Here is a 15,149-nt window from a genome sequence, read left to right on the forward strand (position 1 = left end):
TGGAACAGTAGTAACTTAAAAAGTGTAATGAATACTTGTCAAAAGTTATATTAGTTATTCTTTATAATAAAGCTTACTGTTTATTAATATTTTTCTAATTGAAGACTGGTCTTGTGACAACTACTCTGCTAAATGTCTTACATTTTTATGTAATATTCACCAAAACCTTACAAGAGATATGTTAGTGTCCCCATTTCACCCATAAGGAAAACAGAGGTTGAAAGTTGCCCAATATCAGAACTAGTGGTAGCGCTAACTGTAGGAAGTGGGGCTGTCTCACTCCAAGTAGCCAAATCGGTTCAATCCACATTTTAATTTTTCACCATATAAATTGTTTATAGACAGTTTCGGAATAGGGACTAATTTATTTCTGTCTGTACTTTACAACTCCCCCAAATGCCTGCACACTCGCAATCATGCACAAACCAGATGCCTGGTATGAAAGCTTTCATTATTTTGTTCCAAGGCTTCTTTCCTCTGCATTGCAGGATGCATCTTGATAGTCCTACCACCCTTCCCCTTTCCACTTTTTGTTAGTAGATGTTCAGAATATGCAAACTAAATGGAATATTAGTCTAAGCAAATTGCAGTTGGAAAGCTAAATCTGCCAGAAGACAACAACAACAACAAATTACACCCTTCAGCTCCTCTGTACCCACCCACAGACCTAAATCAAAGTTATGGTTTTAGAATTTGCAGTTTGCTTTTAGCTGTAAATCTGCTCCTCTACATTAGCACAATTCTAACATCTTGAAAATAAATGATAAAAGTGACTCCCTGGAAAGCCTTTCTCCTCCACCTTCATCCTCCAAGTTCCTAAGAATTATCTCTGTAGATGCTCTCCTGTATTTTTTTCTGCTCTTTCCTGGTTTGTCATTCTGTTCCTTACTCTCCTTGCATGTGAGCAAAGCACCTATTGACTCAGCAGCCCAGGGCTGCAACCCTATCCCTCTGGGATCCCTGCTCATTAGCTTCCTCCACTTGGTTTCCTTCCCTGCTTGCTCTGGGCTCTAACCTCTCCTCACATCCTCTTCAGGGAATGGAGTTTTGCTTACAGCTCTGGTCTAAACACAATCCCACAATAGGTGCCCCAAAAATACTCATTCAAGGAAGGAAGTACAAAAGAATGATGGAAAGACAGACAGCCAACTAACAGAACTTCTCATTTCATTTCATGATGGACATACTGGATTTCTATATCAGGAAAATAATGCTCCTAGACCAAGAAGAGCTCCCTTTCCCCAGAGTACTCCTTCAGTATTTCAGAGAACCTCCGTTATGAAGTTGGGTTTTCATAAGTGCTTACAACTAGAGATTAGTTTTCCTGAAGTGTTTGGAAGTGGGAAAAGAGAAGAAAATAGAAATCCAGGAATTCTTGACATTGTTCAAGAACTAAAATGATCACTGTAGACGTTAGGAAGGGAAACTCGGCACACTGTCCTTTTCAGCAAAGTCCGCCGCTGGGCTCTTTGCTTAGCAACAGGTTAGCCTGGTAGCCCAGCCTCAGAGTCAACTAGGTGTGAAACGTTCCCTGGCCTAGATTAAGCATGACAGCTCCCCCTGCTGGCCTCCTTGCCATGCTCTTATCATCCTGTGCCCAGCCCAAGCGGCTCTGGCCTTCCATTGTCTTTCTGGTATTTTTGCTCAGACACAGGTGAAGTTGATGGTTGCTGGTCCTCCTGGTAAAGAAATAGTCCTTGTTTGGGATGGGTAATTTCCTCAATTCACAGGAGTTGTTTTCTGCTTTTCACCATCACTATACTAAAATATACTTTCATAAGTATGAGAGATTTTCAGCAAGTATATGGGCCAGTTGTGATGATCCTTCCATCACTTCAAATCTGATTCATCCTAGTGGTAAAGGTCTGCTTGGTACAAAGATAACATGTTTCCACACTTCCACCACCCTTGTCTCTCCAGTTAATAATTTCCAAAAAAAAAGGGAAGTGGTATAATCAAAATAGGTACTCCTCTGACATAATAAATTGATATCATGCTTTCCTGATAGACAGTGAAGGTGGCCTCCGTGGGAGCTTGTCTTTAGTTAAGAGCACCAAGGTTCTTTCTTTTCAGCCCATAGTTTTATTTACATAAAGGATATGCTGCCAGGCCCAACCCTAGCATTTGGGTAAATAGATCTTGGTAATAACTTGGAAGGCTGGGTTTAAATTTAAAATTCTTAGGCTCCTCCTAGTTCCATGCCAGAAAATGGTGACATAGACATAGTTGACCCATGGCCCACCCTGTGGCCCCTAGACCACTCCTCTTGTGTATCATTCCCTATCCTGTATTGTGAAGAGCCTGTGCTCATGCTTGTGGGCACCTCAGTCCAGTGTTCAGGTTTTGTCTGCCCTTTGCAAATAGCTGCACCTCCGCACTGGCTCTCCCTTCGTTCTTCTGATCGGTGGACTTAGGGAGAGACCTGCACAGGCCTGAAAGGGGACTTGGGGCTTTAGGCAGGGAATTCTGGGATCTCAGGTAACAGAAGTATGGTCTGGGGGTAGGAGTGAAACACAGGCTCCAGGAGGGCACATCCACGTGGCCCAGTGGACTCCTTGTCTGTGGGGAGGGCCATGGCCACAGGAAAGCCAGAGCAGGGCTCTCCGTGGTGTGGGGCTCAGGACAGAGGTCCCTCTTGGTTTGGCCTAGTGGTAGCATTAAATGTTACTGGTTTTGAAATTACTTTTCTCCTGAAAAGCAACTAAGACCTGTATTCCTACTTCTTCACTACCTGCGTGCTCACTTATGAGTGCTTCTTAGAGGTGTTTCTCCTTGAAGTATAATGGATTTACAATATTATATTAGTTTCAAGTGTACAGCCTAGCAATTCAGTATTTTTACAGATGATACTCCATTTAAAGTTATCACAAAATAATGGCTCTATTTCCCTGTGCTCTAAATATATCCTTGTTGCTTATCTATTTTATACATAGTCATTTATATCACTTCTTAGAAATTTTGAAACAATATAAAGGTAGATAAATTACTGTGTTCCCAGGGCGCGGAGGGCAACAAAAAAGCCTGAACAGTCAGAATCATGATGAAAATATGCTACCCGGGTAGAGAGTAGCCAATAGCACAAGTTGCCAGGATAGCTGGCTAGCCTGAAGGGGTAGAACCAACAGCAAATATAGGGCAGAATTTGCCTTGCTGTGAAGCAAACGGGCAGAAATCTTAGCCATCTTAGCAGGCTTCAGTAAAACTATTTGGAAATACATAGAAAAGTCCACTTCCAGAAAAACAAAAACAAAAAACAAGGAACACAAGATTTTACCAACTGGAGCACTAACATGCCTTGCGAATTTTTTAAAATCAGAAATCCCTTTAAAGTCAGCAATTATTTTTCCTCAGTTGTGAAATCCTGTACCCGTGCTAAATGCAATGCTTTGACTAATTTGGTTCTCATTTGGAAGACATTAAAGAAAATAATAATGTTCTGAAATCCCTTATGATTGAAATTTCAAGACATTTCTCTCCACCATCAAAAACATTCAAAATAGTTGCCACTACCTAATCCTTTTGTGATCGATTCTACTAACTTCGGTTAAAAGAACTGAAATCATAGGAGATTGTGCAGCTATCTAAGGTTTGTAAAGTTCAGAACATTACAAAGTTCAAGCTAAGTACAGAATGTTGAAAGATTAGAATTGGGTCAAGAACTTCCAAATCTGCATGGGAACAATCTTCCTGCTTTTATAGGAACTGCTTTAAAGGCTCTTACTCCTTTACTGACTTCTTAGAAGAACAGAGCGAGAAGCAGTTGGTTAGGTCAAGGTTTACATGTTGACATTCATCTGAGCTCGTCAGCTATTTCTGGTTGTGTGATCATCCTCATTATGCTAAAGGTACAAAACATACACACACACACCATCCTTGTTTAGGACAGCCCTTCTCATGGTATTTGCTTGAGCCATAAATGGCTTGGTCAGTACATCAAGTGACTTCAACTTCAGCCGTAGACTGAGTTTATAGTGTCAACAACCTTAGGTCAAAGCCTAAGGAACACTTCCATTCTGAAGCAGTACTCCTTGTAGCCCCACTCAGCTCGAGACATTTCATTTTGAAATCACCCTCTTACGGTTTTAGGGTTAAATGGAATTCTAGGACTTCAGTATTTGAAAATTGAGTCTTGAAGACATTAAACCCTGTCTATTTCATATATGTGGAAACCTGAGGATCAAAGAGTATTATGTCTGGGGTCACAGGACTGATAGTGGCAGAGTTGGGATTCAAACCCAGGTCAGGCTGGCCCCACACCCCAAGTTGTTCGACACCCAAATTTAAATTTCATATTTCCCATTTAATACCTTTGCAACCTGGGCAAGTTATATATACGTATATCTCAAGAAAACTTGAGTTCTCTCATCAACAAAATAAACATAAGAACCATTCCTTCACAGGGATGTTGTGAGGACTAAAGTAGGAAGGAAGATAGGTATAGGTTGTTAGGTATAGGTAGATAGATGGGGTGGATAGGCAGGCAAGCAGACAGGCACATACAAGGTACCAGATTTTTGTTAGTTCCATTTCCTTTCCCTTTCCTTTCCATAAGTATATAAATATCTGAAGTTATGTGTATTAGTCAAGAGGGACTATATTTGGTTGCCTTCTACTCTGAATTAGATTTTTTAATATTGATTTTACACTGACAATCCAAGTAATACTGTGTTGAATTAGACCGTCATTTCTTGACAATACAAACATAAGCTTAGAAGTTGAAATTAATAAAACAGATAACATAAAGGCATGTGAAGTCTTTAATAATACTATATTACAAGGGGAAAATAGCCTGTAGACTGTTTTTGAATGGTGAGTCAAATGATTCATGGAATTACAAAGCATCCAACCACATTATTTGGGATGTAGCCAAAGTGGTAATCAGAGGCAAACTAATTCAATGCTTTATAAAACACCGCCAACATAATAGAATGGGGAAAGGAGTCAATTAGAAAAGAAAATGGCAACATTAGGGAGGAAGCATAAACATAATTGGGTCTAACTAGACATAGCTAGACTTGGATAAAATCTTATCAGTAGGATTGATTGAAAGGTCTTATATGTACTTATGAAGCGGGAAGAAAGTATTATATATAAAATTATATATATATGTAAAATTTATGCAAGTTAAAAGGTAAATGTCCCAGAGAGACATCTAATGTCAGCTAATCCCCCGCTAGCACCTTGGCATCTGGCTGCAGCGTCTATACCGCATGGATCCTCATGGAACCATGGAGTAGTGTTAACACAAGAGGGCTTTTCCGAGGTTGTTGGAGCTGCTTGCTGTGCAGTTTGGTGGCACAGGTTGCTCTCATGAAACTGTCCAAAGGACCAGTATGTATGTAACTGGTCCTTAGTGTGTAACTTTATCATCAGAGTTTCTCCTTAGGCCTCCGTTTGGATGTGGAGCTTAGGGCTGTTCTGGCCCCACTACTCAGTAGCTTTTGATTCCCTCAGTTTTGACTTCCACTTCTTTGTCAGGAATGACTTCCTTATGTGTCATCACTAACAACTTTCAGCTCTGTGATCTTGGTAAACTTCTTGGATGTATGTGTGCTTCCAATAAGTCTAAACCTTGAAATGCATGCTATGAAAAACTGTCAGAGGTAGGAAGTTTTATACATAAAATTCGAAGTCTGTAAATGAAAATAAAGAACAAATGCCCTTAGTGAGAAATATATTACAAAAAATGAATTTGTGCCTATATACAATACTATCCCACCTCACCCCTAATGAAGAGCACAAAACAGACAAAATTGAGGGGAAAATTACTGTGTTACAAACGGCTTGATCTGGAGGATGTATTTCCTCCAATAGTAGAAAAAAATTTACTGTCAAATGATTTTATTCAGGCAAATATGACAGGTTTTTTTTGAGGTAGCTTAGATGTGTGTAGTAGGCGGTATAATGACCCCCAAAGGTGTCTACATCCCAACCCTGGGAACCTGTGGATATGTTAGTTTACAGATGGACTTAAGGTTACTAATTAATTGACCTTAAAATAAAGAGATTAACCTTGATTATCTGGATTGGCCCACTGTGATCACAAGGGTCTTTAAAAGTAGAAGAGAGAAGCAGAAGAGTCAGTGTCAGAGTGATGTAGTGGAAGAAAGACTTGACCGGACATTGCTGGCTCTGAAGATAGACGGGGGTCACACCCAGGACTGTGGGCAGCCTCTAAAAGCTGGAAAAGGAAAAAAGAAATTCTCCCTAAAAATTTTCAGAAAGGAATACAAACCCGCCGACACCTTAATTTTAGCTCAGCGAGACCCATTTTGGAATTCTGACTTCCAGAATTAAAAAATAGTAAGTTTGTATTATTTATAGCCACCACATTTGTGGTAATTTGTTTCAGCAGCAATAGGAAACTATTACAGTATAAAAGCTAAATCGCTCTGAATGAAGTCAGTTATTACTTGTGGATTATGAACTCTTCCTCCAGTATATTATTTTTTTCTTACTTCCTCCCCTCCTCTACATACATCTCACTGACATGTCTCCATGGATGACTCCACCCCAAAAACCATCCTCATCTAGAACTATTCCTTATTTGCTTTTACCAATGGAGAACTTATGCTATTGGACTATCTCTTCACATCTGCATCCAAATTGGAAAAAAAAACTCCCCACTAGGGAGGCTTGCCCCATCTAAATCACTAATACATGTAATCTTTTTCCCAGTCTCTTTTCCGTGCAATCTTTCCTCATATCCTAGACTTCATCCTCTTCACCCACTAATTGACACAAACACCAACCTTTATCTGTCTCTGTCTGTACATACAAGCCTCCATAGGAAAAGAGAGGAAGATTAGTCTTCCAACTGATTTCCATCTTTAAAACTTGACCCATGTTTCTTTCCTTGTGACCATCATTTTTTGATGAAGCTGGTTCTTAAAGCCTCTGGTTCTATATCCTCCCTGTGGCCAAAGTCTTCACACCTTCCTTAAAGACAAAATCTTCCATTCCCTTCACTGTCTGTGAACTGGACCAAATCTTCTAGGGTTTACAAGTTCTTTTAGCCAAAGGCCAGCTCATCATCCATTTTTTATAAAGTTTTATTATAACACATTCATGCCCACTCATATAACTATCATCTATGGCTATTTTTGCACTATAGTAGCAGAGCTGAGTAATTGCAACAGGACCGTAACGCCTAAAATATTTACTATCTGACCCCTTACTAACCCCTGTTCTAGACCATACACTTTCATATTTTGGTGCCAGCATGTAAATCAGTTATACATTGTGTGTGTGTGTGTGTGTGTGTGTGTGTGTGTGTGTGAGAGAGAGAGAGAGAGAGAGAGAGAGATTGTATCTGTCTGCCTGTAAATCTATAAATCTGGGCATACCAGCAGAGAGATTTTGTGGTAAGATGTGGTTTCTATGGAGGATGTTTACCTGGCTGCCCAGATGATGTGGTTATGATTACTCACTAACCTTCCTCCCCAGGATGGGGTAAACTCTTCCAGCAGGGAAAGCATCCCCACGGGTGAGGTCTTCATCCCAGTCCTTGAACTCCTTCCTTCTATCCCCAGTCTCTGTTTTGTGGGCCCCCGTGGATCCTCACCAGTTTGCTGTCTGAGCCCCCTGGCTTCCTCTGCATTGTTTCACTTTCCAGCTATTACAATACAAGGCTTGCCTCCCTCATTGTGGAAAGTTCACTGCTGCTGGATCTAACCTGCGATGGTCTCTGCAGTATACCTGTGGGCTGAGCCTGATTTCTCTCATGGTGCCTGTGCTTAGGCCTCACAGTCCTGTGATGAACTACTTCTCAGCTGCTTGGCCACAAGTCAGGGTCATACTCAGGGTTGCTCTCAAGGATGCTGCCAATAGTCACATAGGCTGTGCTGACCAGTCTCCCATTTATACTTCCTGGCCATTACTACTCGTCATGAATTTATGGTCTAACAGACTCCCACTGCCTGCCTTGACCACACATTTTTTAGTCTGCTGCTGTCCAGGAGCATGCTCATTATTATGACCGGTTGTCAGGGCCTGGAGAAATGGTTTCTAGGCAAGGAGGTCTTTCTTCCTAAAAACAACAGCTATGCTTTCTCTATGTTCCATTCTGTTTCTACTTCAGAACGTTCCCTATTTATCTATCTGGCTGACAGAACTTTAACTCCTATGTACATCAAAGGCCATATGCTTTCTACCCAGAGCACACTTTAAATCCCTTAATTTATATTCTTTCTGCCATGTAGGAAACATACATACTTTCTCTCTCTCTCTCCCTCTCCCTCCCACTCCCTTGCTCCCTCCCTTCCTAAACTGATGGTCAGAATATCTGGTCTCAAATCTAACACCACCATATTTCCTTACAATGCTAGACAGATGAACGTGTTTTCAGTAGCTGCAGGATTGAATCTAAGCTCCTTACCTATAGCCAGATTCGTAAGTTTTTTGTGAGGTGCTGATGAACAGTGACAGGGAAGGAGACGCTTAAGTAGGGCTGTGAGGAAAAGCCTCTCTGAAGAAGTGATATTGAGAAAGTGATACTTGAGGTCATCATATTTGAGAGGAAGCCAACTATATGCTGAACCATGAAAGTACTTTATAAGCTGTCAGACGTCACCTCAGTGAATAGTAGTCCCCTCCAGTCCCCTGTGCAGCAGGGGAAATTAGAAAGCAGTAAGAGTTTTTAAGTTTCTGAAGCTATAACTTTTCAGTAATCTCTGGACTTCCTTGCCAACCTCTACTTTTTTTTTTTTTTTTTTTTTTTGCGCTTCGCGGGCCTCTCACTGCTGTGGCCTTTCCCGTTGCGGAGCACAGGCTCCGGACACGCAGGCTCAGCGGCCATGGCTCACGGGCCCAGCCGCTCCGCGGCATGTGGGATCTTCCCAGACCGGAGCACGAACCCGTGTCCCCTGCATCGGCAGGCGGACTCTCAACCACTGCGCCACCAGGGAAGCCCCAACCTCCATTTTTTTAATCCAAATCATGTCTCTCCTCCTCCTTTTCTGTTGCTAGTGTGTCCTGGCCTCATTTACGTCCCTGTCGTCTCTCTCCTGTCTGTGATGCCGCCGTCCTTATGCCCGCTCTCAGTCTTCCCTGCCTCCCTTCCCTTCCTTCCTCCCTTCCTGCTACTTTGACTTGCTGCTCCCTCCAAACTCCCTTTCTAATAACCCTGTGGTTTTAAAACCTTCTTGAAGGTTTCCCAGGCTGCCTTGGTTTTTGGCTAAACTACCTGTCCTTTTTAATATAAACAATTTCTGATACTCACCTTCAGAAAGAGGGAATATTTCCAAATTAATCTGACTGGAACTTGGCTGGCAGAGTGCCTAGCACATAATAAGCTCTCAATAAATATTTTTTGAATACTGAATGAACGAACTGATTGTCCTAATCTTACCTACTCTATCTGTAGGATTAAGGTGTTTTTTTTCCTTAATCACATGTATATTCTTTTTTTTTTCTTGGCTGCGTTGGGTCTTCGTTGCTGCGCGCGGGCTTTCTCTAGTTGCGGCGAGCGGGGGCTACTCTTTGTTGCGGTATGCGGGCCTCTCATTGCGGTGGCTTCTCTTGTTACGGAGCACGGGCTCCAGGTGCGTGGGCTTCAGGAGTTGTGGCTCGCGGACTTCAGAGTGCAGGCTCAGTAGTTGTGGCTCACGGGCTTAGTTGCTCCGCAGCATGTGGGATCTTCCTGGACCAGGGCTTGAACCCGTGTACCCTACATTGGCAGGCGGGTTCTTAACCACTGCGCCACCAGGGAAGTCCTCAAATGTATATTCTTTCCTCACACATAAAGTGCACATAAAAACCTTCACCTTCCACTATACAGGAATATCAAAACCTCTTATTCACAAGATTTTTATTTTAAATCTACTGTATGTTGTACATATGGAACTTTGTCATTAATCCCAGAGACAACTTGGCAGTATCTTGAAGATTTTTTTTTTTTTCTTTTTTTCCACAGTGTCCCTCACAGTGCATGGTCACAAGCCCTCAGCCTTGAGTATGCAAATGTTTATTTGCTAATGCTAATAATGATTACAGAGATTTCGATTGTTTTTGGTTTTTATTTTCATCATCCTGAGTAATCAGATGTATTCATTCAGATTAAGCAGAAATTTTCAAAGGAAAATCTTTCTATCACGTTGTCATATTTTCAGTTAAGTAGCAACTAAAAGCAGTGTTTCTTTCGAAGAAAAATTTCCGTATGTGTTCAAAGTTTGGTTTTAGCCACTTTGCATGATATTATTGATCACCGATGGCAGTAATAATTTAGTCTCAAACAACTTTTCAAGATTTATCAAAAACAAATGGTGTATTCACTTTTTATAGATATGGAAGTATGTTTAGACTCATCACTGCCAACTCATTTCCAGTATTGGGTCCTAAGTGTTGTTAAGTAGTCATTTAAAAGAAATAAAAATCTTCCTCTGTGTGTCAACTAGAAATAACATATAAATGACCCTTCAGCTTTGGGCATTCTCTGTTTATAGTTCTAAAAATTTAAATAATACCAAAAATAGGTAAAGAATCCTGTTGTGTTTTTTGGTGCTTTTATTATATTCTTTAATTCAAGAAATCCTGTACAATTTAAACTGTGGTTTTTATTTAGACTAACATAAGGTTCTGAGCCATGTGAACAGGAACAACTTCAAAACAACAGTTCAGTATTTATGATTTTATATTTGCTGCCCATGGGACGTAACTATAACGCAATGGGGCGGTCCTTCAAACAGATATACTAAGAGTTGTGCAACCAGGAGGCCCTTGTCCCCTTCAAGGCAGTCACCTCGGGAGGCTACACATTGGTTCAGTAATACTGCCATGGCTTAAAGTGATGTGGAATGCCTCTTTTTAAACTGCCTCTGAACTGCTAAGAAATAATAAAGAGTAAAATGACACATTATTTTAAATATCCTGAATTGTGGCAGAGATGAATTTAAATTTGGTGAGTAATCAGAAATCATCTCAGGACCAAGTACAATGAATAAAATGTGGAGTGTTTGGAGTCACAGTTTGATGTAAAACAACAAGATGGGCTTTCTTGAATGATACATAAACTAAGTCTTGAAATTGGTTGTCAAAGAGGAATTCCAGAATCTTGAACCTTGGAATAAATGTATATGCTCCCAAGGTAGCTACTATGAAGAACAACTCATGTTTAGATAAAAAAAGAAATTATGTGTGTGTATGTTTGCAAAATAAGATCAGTTTTATTACTTTATAGACATATGTTGTAGATGAAAAAAATACTCCTATCATGGAACTCTTTATAAGCAAACTTCCGAATGTAAGTAGAATTTCTCTCTCACCCTTTCTAAGCTTTTTGAGAAACCCGAATTTCTAATAATGACTTATTCTGAATCTTCAGCTTTAAAAAAAAAAGTAATGTTTACCATTTAAAAAGCAGGTGCTATGAGGTTTCACTTCACCTTTTTCCAGTTAGCTTCGTTACCTCTGCTCTTCAATTTTTTATTTATGTTCACCCTGAGACTCTTAAAATATATTTTTTCACTGTAAAAATATTATCAAGCTTTTGAACTAAGGTAGCAAGTAAAGTCTAAGCTGAAGGTTATTAATTGTTCCATATTGTTTTAATACCTTTTTTGTTGCATTAATAATCAGATGCATTTCTTTTTTAATTTGGGACCCTGTTATCTTAGTAAATAAGAAGATCAATTACAAGAAGAGAAGTCTCAAAGATTTTGTAAACATAAATACTCTCAGTGTTGGGGCTCCTATTATGTTTTTCATTTCTACAAATAAAAACTCAAAAAAACAGAGTTCAACCAAGTGGCTGGACTATGTTTCTATAGTGTAGACTCCGGGTGGACTCACGGACAGTTAATGGGGGTGGAGCTGATGCATTCTGCTTCGTCAGAGCTTTTCCAAATTTATTCTACCACATCCATCTTCATCCAGGTCAGCCAGGCCCCTATTGCTTCACTGCTGAGTTCAAATAATAAAAAGTAAAATGGAGCATGGAAGACAGAAAATTGTTATCCTTTTGCAAAGAGGCTAAGACAGCTAAATTGTGACACAGTGTAAACTGTTCAATTTTGACAGGTTTGATTGGAAAATTAGGTGACCTGTGTAGTTAGAGATCAAAATGGTCGCTAGTTTACAGTTTTAAAAAGTCGTAGTGTGGTATTTTTACTTCAGTCTCTGAGAATATTATTTTATTCTGCTTGGTAGTAACTGTTGCACAAATGACTATTGTTTTGCAGTTTGGTGATTTAAATGCTGTGTCTCCTGGAAATCTGGATAAAGGTAAGAATTGAAAATAATGTACATTTTTAAGGACTTTTTTTGAGTAAGAAATTCTCATAGAGGAAAATGTACATGTGTATAGCACTTTTATTTTGTGGAAATGGCATACAATCCTTGATGAATATGACAGTTAAGTCTTTTGGAATCTTTTTTATTTCTCCATTTCTGTGCTTTCTTTATGTTACATATATTAAGTGCAAGAATTGAATTTAAATACAGTTTAAACTCTTCTTGATTTTTTTTGCCTGCAATTAAGTACAAGTAACCAGAAATTACTTCTGGCTTTCGCCAGAGTCCTGAAAAAAGTGATAAAATTGGGTCAAATATTTTTATTTAAGGCCCACCCGGCAAGAAAAAGATTCCTCAGCGTACTCAAGTCACCAATTCACACTTTTCAGTGGAAAAAGAACTCAGAGATAACAATGAAGTTTACTATAAAAGCAAGATCAGTATTGGGGTAGATGAAAAGGATAACATATATACTTCTTAAATTTTCATATCAGCATTGCCACTCTAATGTGACAACACAATATATAATTCTGAAGAAACTTACGACCTATAAAACCACAGAGTAAAAGGAACAGGGCTCGAAGGAAAATGAGGTTGGAATAGAGTGCACACAAAGAAAAACAATTCTGAAAAAAATACCAGCTCAGTTATTGTTTTTTTTTTTAATGTAAAATTGCTAATAAATAAGCACTGCAGAAAATATACACCTTTCTTCAAAAAACAAAAAAAGTGAAGATTTCTTGAGGTTTTAAGGAATTGAGTTTTGGAGTCAGGGACAAAGTGTCCATAGACTGGGGAGAACTACACCATTATCCCTTCCAGGACAGAGCCAGAGCCAGTGGGGAAACTGAGGCATGAGGAAGCACGTGGGGAATCCGCACACAAGGTGCCACACTGTTCTCTGTAGCGTCCTGTACTAGGGTACTCCGTGTTCAGCTTCCGTGCCTCCTTGGTGATGGAAGACATTCACATGCCGGGGAAAGTCCTGTGTGAATCAACATCACTCCCACTTTAAACTCTTATCACTATTTATCAACTGTGTACGCGTTAATTCCTGTTTTAGCAACATGCATAATAGCAAAACAGGAAAAGTAGAGAATGATAGCCCCAAAACATCATTGTTGCAAATATATACTCTATAGGATTAACCAAAGAAACATCAGAGAGGCAAATCAATGATGAGGCCAGTTTGTAAATTCAGAGCAGGAAAAGTGGCTGTTGAAATGCAGGCCCAACATATAAGGCAACCCCGATGATGCACTGACACCAAAGCCTCATAATTCAAATTTGGGGATTTCATCCCAGGGTGTCCGGAGGTGTAGTAGGAATGTTGCTCCTGGGCCAAACACTGAATGGCAGCCAGTCTTCCTTGTCAAGCATTGAACCAAAGTCTTTGGTAAACGCCAGCAGCACCTAGTTTTAGTTTTTGTGTACCAAATTCCCATAACTTCAAGTAGGTTCCCAGGAAATGTCTTTTGAGTCTCTATAGGAGCATAAAATGTCTGTGGGAACTAGAGAAAGGGCTTGCTTTTGTGATTGCTTTGTAGCCTATCCAAAGGAACCCTGTCACTCACAAGTGGACCTGGAGCACTGGAGTTTGTTCTGTCCATCTCCCCATTGCCTTTTCCGTCCACAGCAGGGTAGATGAAAGGACATCCCACTCTCTCTCCACTTGCCTGCCTGCTTGAAATGATCTTTTTTTTTCTTTTACTGCTGCCTCTTTTATTACTTTGACACTATTTCTCAGTCACAGAAAAGTTGGTGGAGAGGGAGCCAAGGAGCAGTGTGACTTGCCCTCACCTTCCTCGGGTGGCTCTGCTGGTCCCATTCACCTCTAGACTGGATGCTTCTTGAGAATTAACCAAACTAGCATATTCAGAACCTACGGTTTGAATGTGAAATCTTTAAGAAATTTTGGGGGGCTTTTTCCACAAAATGAGAATTTGATTTTTTTCTGGATAATAAAAGTAACATTAGTTATGTATAAAGATTTCAAATAATGCAGAGAATTAGAAATTACAGAAAGTAAAAACTTCATAGTCAAAAGCCAAAGAGACTACCACCATTAAGAATTTAGTGTGAGGATCCTTCCAGACCTTTTGTTTGTTCATATGAAAACAAATACAAAAAAAAAATGCAAAAGTGTCATACAAGCATATTTTGATTATATCCTCTTAATGAAGCAAATGTCTACCAAACATAGCCCTTTCCGGCAGCTCACCAGCCCTTCGAATGTGCTTGTTCGGACAAACTGTAATGCTATCCTCAAGTCCTTTACCAGAGGCGAACGGTAACCGGATAAAGCAGGTGGCCAAGACAGCTTACCTCGTCCCAGAGAACTTCTCTGTTTATCGTTCAGTGCATCACAGGCACCATTTCTAGTCAGTACATCTAATCTCAATCTTTTTAATCACACAACCTTCCCAGAAGACGTTGCTCCCGGCAGCTGCACAGCTGTACAGCCTGCACCTTACATGGAGGCCCTATTATTCCTCACCACTTGTCTCTGGAACCATCTTTGCACCAATTGATAATAAGAGAAGCAACGTCAGGGAGCCCATTTACGCCGAGAACTGTATTAGCAGAACTGCTGCAGGTGTGCCCCAAATGGTAAAACTAGACTCAACACCTCTTAGAGTCCAGCTGACATTGCAGTAACTTGTTACACACTCTTTGCATGTGACATGCCATAGAATATAATGGAATCTGATTCTGTTAATAGAAAAGTCACCATAATAAGTCAAAAATATAAGAATAAGTATAGATATCTTTCATTTATAGATGAGGTTTTGGTGTAATTATGTGTGGAGGCTTTTTTGGTAAACAATAAAACATGTCGAGGATGAAGTAAAAAGACTTTTTTTTTTTTTTTTTTGCCTGTGCCACGTGGCTTGTGGGATCTTAGTTCCCCGACCAGGGAT

The 15,149-nt window shown here is 40.0% G+C and overlaps 1 protein-coding gene across 10 annotated transcripts in view; it reads left to right on the forward strand.

The window, feature by feature from the left end:
• Positions 1-15,149, forward strand: part of RFX3 (regulatory factor X3) — a 288,861-nt gene that overhangs the window by 272,139 nt on the left and 1,573 nt on the right. For all 10 annotated transcript variants that reach the window (XM_029201564.1, XM_029201562.1, XM_029201568.1 and 7 more), the window contains one exon: positions 12,177-12,219. In XM_029201564.1, coding sequence (XP_029057397.1) covers positions 12,177-12,219 — 43 coding nt within the window. The remainder of the gene's footprint in view (positions 1-12,176; positions 12,220-15,149) is intronic.

The sequence above is a fragment of the Monodon monoceros genome, unplaced genomic scaffold (assembly GCF_005190385.1).
Source record: "Monodon monoceros isolate NGI ecotype Baffin Bay Population unplaced genomic scaffold, NGI_Narwhal_1 Super_Scaffold_5, whole genome shotgun sequence".
NCBI lineage: Eukaryota > Metazoa > Chordata > Mammalia > Artiodactyla > Monodontidae > Monodon > Monodon monoceros.